Raw genomic sequence first — 8,895 nt, 5'->3', positions numbered from 1 at the left:
TGAAGGATGTGTGTTAGGTAAGCATCATTGAGATTATTTTGATTAGGGAAAAGCATGTATAGCCACTCATCCACTAAAACTCATTCATAGTAATCCACGTGAATAAGGTTATCCTCCACTTTCAAGTGCCAGACCTACCTTCTCACATTTATTTTTTTATTATCACAAGAAAGTATGGATTTATTTTATTAAAAGGAAAAATGAAATGTTTGAAGTTTTTCAATACTTTTATGCATTAATTGAAAACCACATTTATTTTCTTATTATCATAGGCAAGTACGGATTTGTTTTATTGAAATGAAAAATGAAATGCTTGAAGTTTTTCAAAATTTTAGTGTATTAGTTGAAAACCGAAGTGGAAAAAGAATTAAAAAAATTATGAAATGGTAAAGTTACCTCAAAAATCTTTTAAATTCAGGGTTTGAAGTGGATGACAGTCTAGAGGTGGAACCGAAGTGTTTCCTTTAGGGCTAGGGCATTTGCATTTTGTCCTCCATTGGTGATGTGGTAGTGTATGTTTTTTATTTATATAGCTCAACATTTGTTCTCGAGTTGTGAGCAAAGAATCACACAGATCGTTGAAATCCTTTGCTCACACGCGTTCCATAAGGACTAGGGGAAACAACCCAATAGTTGAGCATGCTAATTGTTGATTTAATACACATACTTGTTGATTTAATTTCCAAATTTTTTGACAATATTATGCCAATAGTTGTGACTTTAAAGTTGTTATTGCTATGATGACTACCCATAATCCAATACCATTAGTTATAAGAGGAAACCAATCAAGTTGATGCCACATCAACTACACAAGTATAGGGGCCTCTTTTGCATGACTATTGGCCACTTCTTTTTTGGGTTGTTTTGGATGCCTTGGCAAAAAGTATGTTGATGTGGTACCATATTTGATTATGTGGACCTGAAACCTTAGTTAAAAGAAGGGGACTTGCCAAGTAAGCTACTGTAAAAAACTGGGAGTGATTTGGTATTATATAGCTTTTAGGTGTATTTCTTGGGTTCATATTCCTAATCAAAAGAGGAAAAAGTTTGAACCAAAGAGTCATAAGTGTTTATTTATGGATACAACAGAAAATTTATTTTTCAATAGATATATAAAGTTTGATGAGCATTCACAACTTCCAGCCACTTCTTCTCACTATAGACAACAACCAATGCTTCTCATGTAGATGAGGATGAAGCATGCACTATATAAATAATGATAATACGATTGAAAATGAAACAACTGATTCTTATGAACAACCCTAGTCTACATGTAGTGATGATGGAATGATGATACTTCAACTAGACAAAAGACAAGGAGTGTTCAAGAAATTTATAGGCAAGGCCCAAAGATTCAATGAAGGAATGGGAGTGTTCTCATTGCCAAAGCATTATAGATAAATGATCCAATCTCATGTGAGAAAGCTAGAGGAAAGGAAGAATGGGAGCGAACGATGAAGGTGGAATGTTATCGGTTGCAAATGGGTCCACAAAACTAAATTAAAATCAAATTGTGCAATAGAAATATTCAAGGCTAGATTGGTTGCCTGCAAGTCTTGGGTGGCATATTCATCAAATAGATATTAAAAATGCTTTCTCAAATGGACATTTAAATGAAGAAAAATATAAGGGTCAACCATAGGGATTTGTAGATTAAAAACATGCTAACCTTGTTTGCAAATTAAGATAGTCATTTTAAGGTCTTAAACAAGCACCACAACCATAGAATGAGAAGATCGGTAGTCACTTTAAATGTAATGCGTTTAAAAAATGTAAATCTGATCCAAATCTTTATGTGAAGAAAGTCCAAGATGAGATTATTCTTGTTGGACTGAAAATATTGGGTTAACTAATGCTTTAAATCAGATCTTAAAAGGGCATTTCATATGAGTGATTTGAGAGAACTCAACCATTTTCTTTTTCTACAAGTTTGCAAACTCCATGATAAATAATTCATCTGACAATCAAAATATGCTTTGAATCTTTTAGAAAAATTTAATATGCATGAATGCAAGCCAGCTCCTACTCCCTTACAATTAGGAGCCAAGCTTACTAAAGAATGTACTTCTAAGAGTGTGGATACCAATTTATATAGATAGCTTGTTGGTAGCTTGGTTTGATTTATTCATTCTAAAACAAATATTTTTTTTGCAGTCAATCTAGTGTCTAGATTTATCTAAGCACCTAAATGACGCAGCCATGACCCGGAGGATCCTCAAAGAGAACAATCTGGATCACGTAACAAGAGTAACACAGCGGAAGCAACAACACAGAATGTAGAAAATATAGAATCAGGCATCCGCAACATCATAGATTCATTACAAACTAGCCGATAACATCCGGAATACATACAAGCTTATAAGCCTAGAATAACATACATTCCTTATTACAATCCATTCGAACCTTCAAAGGAGTTCAAATTCTAAATTATGAATCTAAAACATCATCTATCTTCCCTTCTCTATCAAAGGATCGACTACAACAACATATATAGCATCTGGAACACATCTAGGTCGGCCACAAAAGATTGCATTCCCCAATGACAGGAAAATGAAACGTGTAAATAGGTCAGACCCAAAACGTGAAGATCTCCTCCATCAAAGACAACAACGAAGTGCAGACCACCAAGGAAGCTCGGCCAAGGGCCTAGGAACATCGTATGTGGTGCCAATTAGATCCACAAGTTGAGAAATTGCTCCGCAAGAGAAGAAATCTCCAACTAGCCGTTAAGCTCAAAATTGCTCCGAAAACCAAGAACCAGCCAATCCATAAGTGATTACTTACCGGAAAAGAATCCAAATGAATTGAAAATTTTGGAATAAGGAATAAGAACACGTCTAGAAGCCATTAATCTAATCCGCAACAAAAAATAAGCAAATACCAGAGAATGCCAAAAGAAACACAAAAACTGCATCACAGAAGTAAACTAAAATAACTATTTTTGGTTGATGCAAGATTGCTCATAGATCAGGGATGCTCCTGCATCACTAAAGAAAGTTAAAAGTTGGTTGCTAAGAGAATTTTGCATTATACTCGTAGAACAATACACTTTGGCATCCACTATGGCTATAAGCCTTCAATTTCTTTGGTTGGATATACACATTCAGACTGAGGAAGTGATATGGATGACAAGAAATCTTCTAGTGATCTGTTGATTATATATTTCAGCTTGGGCCAAACCCTATCATATGAAATAGAAAAAACAAACAATTAAATCATTGTATTCATATGAAATAAATTATATAGCAGCAAAAGAAACAAGAAATAAATCAATTTGAATTTGAAACCTTTTATTAAAAAAAAGATAACAAATTTTCTTTAAAGATTTTTAGTAAAAAATATATTAAAAATTTTGTAAACATTTTAAAAACAAGTTAATTCTCTATTTTGAAACTAAAATTATGTTACAAACATTTGAAAAATATCTATTTTGAAAAAAGAAACATATTAAAATATTTTCACAGAGAAAACAAATCTCTAAATATAAAGGACTCGATCAGAAATCATCTTAGGTTGTATGACAGCCAAAGTTAAATATTAGTACAACTACTCCTTGTACACCTAAACACGTCCTTCGAATTAATTTTTTTGAACTCAATTCCCAGAGTGCATAAGACTATCCCTAATCAGCTTTCAATAAATCCTGACACAATGGTGTCCTACAAATACAAGTTCAAATTGGATGATAAATAACAATCTAGATGAAAAATAAGTGATAACAGTGTCATATGTTCATATATTTATATTGAAAATTACTAATGCACAATCTACATGGATAGATATTTGACGACTCTAGTCATTTGTAGATGACATACAAATACACAGAATTCCTCTAAAAATCTTTATACTGCCCTCAAAGCCTGAATATGTTAGACTAAATCCAAGCCTTCTTAATGAACACTCTACAATGCTGGAGAAATATTTACCAGAGAGAAACTGACTTTGATTTTTTGGTTAGAGGTTCTACAATAAAACTAGAAGCATAGTTTAACTTTATACATTAAAATTTCAGCTTCCACCTGCACGAACATGGAGCTCTTTGAACATAGAAACCACTTGCATCATGCTAGGCCTTCTAGAGGGAAAATCCTCCAAGCATTGCATTGTAATCTGGAGGTATCGCAATACCTCAGAATCTGCACCAATGTCCTTCAAATCTGGATCAATGACCTCCTCGGCCTTCCCCTGGTTGAGATGGAGTTTCACCCATCCAACCAAATTGCTGTCACCAAACTCTTCCTTGTCAGTGGGTCTCTTCCCAGTAAGGATCTCTAGCAAAAGGACACCAAATGAATAAACATCTCCCTTTGCAGTGCACCTGAAGCTCTGGTAGTACTCAGGAGGAACATAACCAGGAGTGCCTGCAAGTGTGCTCACACTCAGGTGAGTGTCCAGTGCACTGATTAGCCTTGCCATTCCAAAATCGGAAACTCGGGCTTCCATGTTCTTATCCAGAAGCACATTGCTGGACTTCATGTCTCTGTGAATGATGTGAGGAATGCAATTGTGGTGGAGAAAGGCAAGGCCCTTGGCAGCTCCTCTGGCGATCTGTTTCCTTACATCCCAGGTGAGAAGAGTTTTGGCTTTGTCCCCATGAAGCATGTCTTCCAGGCTCCCATATTCCATATATTCATACACAAGAAGCCTTTCCTCCCCTACTTTGCAGTAGCCCAACAGAGGAACCAGGTTCCTGTGCTTTATCTTACCCAGAGTTTCCATTTCTGCCATGAATTCTCTGTCTCCTTGGTAGCTCAACCGAATCAGTTTCTTGATGGCAACAACAGACCCATCTCGTAAGCTGGCCTTGAAGACTTCCCCAAATCCCCCAGATCCTATCAGACTTTCTGCACAGAATCCATTGGTGGCCTCAATGAGTTGGGAGAATGTGAGTTTTCTGAGAGGTCTCTCAAAGGTAGCAACATTAATGCTGAGTGGCTCTTTCTCCTTTCCTATCTTCCATGTTGTAATATTGCCTGAGTTATACAGGGTGTTGAGAATGGCAGCTGCTTCTCCTTCCTTCTGCCTGGCTCTCATAGTAATTGCCCAAACAATCAAGACACACACAGAAGCCATGGAGATCAGGATGCCCAGAACAATGCTATTAGCCCATGATGCGGCGGCAGGTCTCTTGAAATTTTGGATGTTGGTATTGTCAGTTATATTGTTATTGCCTGGAAAAGAAGCAGAGCAAGAGGCGAGAGGGACTCCACATAGGCCAGGATTGTTTGCATATTGAGATGCAGGCAGGGTGCTAAGCTGACCCCTGGAAGGAATAGGTCCAACAAGGTCGTTGTTTGAGAGGTCTATCTGCACTAAGAATGTAAGATTGGAGAAGGATTCCGGAATGTTACCCTGGAGCTTGTTGTGCGCAGCATCAAAGACTCCCAGATTTGTAAGGTGTCCCAGAGATTCAGGAAGAGTGCCACTGAGCTTGTTGTGGGCGAGACCAAGCACCTGCAGGGCCACCATTTCACTAAATTCTGAAGGAATGCTTCCCTGCAGATTGTTATACGATAGATCGAGATATTCCAGACTGACATAGTGAGTCCAATCATTCAAAGCACTGCCTGAGTATAGCCTGGTGAAATGACACTTCTGTTAGTAAGAGATGGCCCAAGCAAAATATTGCAGATTATACTATACAAAACTTGCCAGCCTAGATGTTATTTTCTTGAGGCTTTCTACCTTCATATTCCAAAATTCGAACACTTATTTAATCTATTCCCTAATTATGCAGCAGGCACTGGCAGACAAACTCAAGAGAGAAATTACAAGGTTTTTCATTTCTAAAACTGCTTGTGGCCCCTGTGTTGCAAGCCCCAGATTGATTCGTCAACATCTTTCTTCATTGATCTTTACCGACTTCATTTTTCATTAATATTGTACTAAGAGGAGCTTGAATGCTTTATAAATCCTCTTGTAATTATTAGTCAGTGTGAGGTGATCTTAATTTGTATGCTCTTAACAAAAAGACAATAATGGTAACATATCCCTTCTGGATTACATTCTATAATAACACTACCTCCTCCTACTTAGCTTTACATTAATTTGTGCTTATGAATTTAATGTTACATATCTCATGTACAGATAGATAGATTTGATGTAAATGGCAGCTAAGCTGTCTGTACTTCCATAAATCTACAACTCATGCCTAAGGCATAAACAAATATTCTTATCCTACAGTATTTCAATAAGCTACTAGTATCTGAGTTTTCACAAAATCTTATATGAATAGCAGAAAAGTTATATAAGAGATCTCCCCGTTTCTAGACCCTATCACTGCCCAAAAAGCTTCATATGAACCACAGAACATTTGTAAGAAGGAATAAAAGAAGACTTCTTGTTTTTGCCTGAAGTGAGGCAATAATACAATAAAATTAAACACTTGCTATATATTAGTCAGTGAGACTGAACTAAACAGTCACTGTTAACATACAATAAGATAATCCAAAGAGAGGAAAAATCAAAACAAAAAATGGAACAATAGTTGAAAAGTTCAGTAGGGCAACTCTTGATAGAATAAAAAGAAGAAAGCTGAATCCAATAATGGTTACAAGGTTAAACGTAGTGTAAACACGAAAGTACTCTTGCTTTCTGTGATCATCTGTTACCAGGTACCTGGACCTTGTAAGCCCGGAGAGCGGTTTGGGAACTTTTTGCAGTTCTTTTCCTGGGGTATTTATTGTATTTGTTTGCAAAGTTTTTCTGGTCTTTACAGATGCTTCTAATTAGCAATGCACATCTTTTTCAGTTTCCATATAAATATATATAAATTTGAAAATTTGGTACCTGGTAAAGTCACATGTCTTCAAAGTGGGGACTTGCAGAAGACGCTCAGGCCTAATTCCTGCAAATTCGAGCAACCCACCAACACCTTTGCAGAAACTCCCAATATTCCTCACGAATGCGAGGGTATTGCCCGAAAGAATCCCACTAAGAGCGAGACCACCTCTCCGTCCCAAATGCTTGGGAATAGTCCCACTCAGATTATTACTATTCAAGTCCAACCAGAGCAGACTGCTGCAGCTGCCCAGCTCCTGTGGGATGTCCCCGCTGAAGCTATTATTCGCCAGCTGCAGGATTGCCAATCTGCTCAGCTTCCCGAACTGTCGGGGAATTCTTCCGCTGATCTTGTTACTTGTCAGCGAAATCCATTCCAGATTGCTGCAATTGGCAAGGTGTTGGGGCATTTCCCCTGTGAGATAGTTGTTGTTAAGGATGAGATTCTTGAGCTGACTGCACTTCCCCAGCTCGGGAGGAATCCTGCCCTCCAGCCCATTAAACCACATCATCAAGCGTTCCAGATTGCTAAGCCTTCCCAGCTCCGGAGGAATGCTACCTTTGAGAAAGTTGAGGCTGAGGTCTATGGTCTTCAGCTGGGGGCAAAAAGCCAGGGTCACAGGGATTTGGCCTGAGATGAGGTTATCCGGAAGCATAAGCTCTTCCAGAGCCTCAGCCCCCGGGCATATGGAATGAGGCAAGGAGCCGGACAGCTTGTTGGAGCTGAAATCCACCACCTTGAGCTTCTTGCAGCTAGAGATAGAGGGTGGAAATGGACCTGATACATAGTTATTGCTCAAAAGAAGGCTCTCCAGGGCATTCAGATTCCCCAGAATCGAATCTGGAAAGAGCCCAGATATGTTGTTGTTCTCTAAGTTGAGAACCTGCAAAGCAGAGCATGTCGAGAAGGAAGAGGGGATCGAGCCGGACAAGTTGTTGGACGAGAGCTGGAGGACTGTGAGAGATTGGCAGCAATTTCCCAGCTCAGAAGGAATAGCACCTCTCAAATGGTTGTGGGATAAATCAAGCAGTTGGAGAGAAGTGAGCTCGCCTAAGGATCCGGGTATGCCTCCCTCTAGCTGGTTTGATGAAAGATTCACAGCCTGCAACGCAAGGCAGCTAGAGAATGAGGAAGGAATGTAGCCTGTAAGCATGTTTGAGGACAAGTCAAGGGACACAAGACTGTAACAGCCTGTGAATTTGTCTGGCCCTGAGATTACTCCAGACAAATTGTTGAAAGACAGATCCAAGATTTGCAGCTGGTCAGAATGGAAAACATCAAGACCAGTGAGGTTGTTGTGGGAGAGGCTAAGGAAACTCAGTTTGGGGTGCGTCGTGAGGAATTCTGCTGGGATTGAACCCGTGATTTGGTTGAAAGACAGGTCTAAAAGGCGCAAACCCAGAGGAAGCTTTATGAGAGAGAAAGCATTGCCAGTAAAGGAGTTGGCGGAGAGATTAAGTAGCTGCAGCTTGTCCAGAGAGCTGAAAGAAGCAGGGAGGATTCCTACAAGCCTTGCTCCGCTCAAGTCCACCTCTGTGACTCGCCAATATGTGCACCGTACTCCATGCCAGAAGCAGGGATCGTGTGACGAATCCCATCCCTGCAGAATACCACTTGGGTCTTTTTCTACACTCTTTTTTAAGCTCAGAAGTGCTGCTGCATCCGTTTGTTCACTGGAACACAATGCACACCCACTAAATGCAAGCACCAGCAAAACCACCCAAATGTGCTTTGGATCCATAGATAAAGCTCAGAATGACTCACTCAGGTCATAATGATTTCACAGAGCCACAACCGCTTCTGGATTAGAATTTGCAAAGAAAACAAGTTGTGGGAATACCTATTGTGATCTATGCAGGTAGAGAGAAATACACTGCTACTAACTGGGTATTTATACAACTTATCAAGTGTTAGCAAGGTTTAGGTTGAATTGAAACATACGAGTGATAGGAGAAGAGTAGATGTAGTACAGAGGGCCCGGCCAAACAGTAGCTCTGTGGGATGCAGATTTACTAACACAATGTAAGTACCTATCGAGGGCACTTGAAAAGCTCATGGGAATGAATACAAAAGCATGTCTCTATTGTACATTATACATCAGAGTCATTTGATTT

At 39.0% G+C, this 8,895-nt stretch overlaps 1 protein-coding gene across 1 annotated transcript; it reads right to left on the bottom strand.

Moving 5' to 3' along the window:
* Window positions 1-3,709: 3,709 nt before the first annotated feature.
* On the bottom strand, window positions 3,710-8,657 carry LOC131069390 (serine/threonine-protein kinase BRI1-like 2). Its single transcript, XM_058004783.2, has 2 exons — window positions 6,790-8,657; window positions 3,710-5,578 (listed from the first exon to the last, which is right to left on the bottom strand). The coding sequence occupies exons 1-2, from the start codon at window positions 8,520-8,522 to the stop codon at window positions 4,009-4,011; spliced, it is 3,303 nt and encodes a 1,100-aa protein (XP_057860766.1). The 5' UTR covers window positions 8,523-8,657; the 3' UTR covers window positions 3,710-4,008.
* Between the last annotated feature and the right edge of the window lie 238 nt (window positions 8,658-8,895).

Source organism: Cryptomeria japonica, chromosome 10 (assembly GCF_030272615.1).
Source record: "Cryptomeria japonica chromosome 10, Sugi_1.0, whole genome shotgun sequence".
In the NCBI taxonomy this organism is placed as follows: domain Eukaryota; kingdom Viridiplantae; phylum Streptophyta; class Pinopsida; order Cupressales; family Cupressaceae; genus Cryptomeria; species Cryptomeria japonica.
The sequence above is the reverse complement of the archived record's forward strand: the minus strand, read 5'-3'. Positions and strand labels throughout refer to the sequence as shown.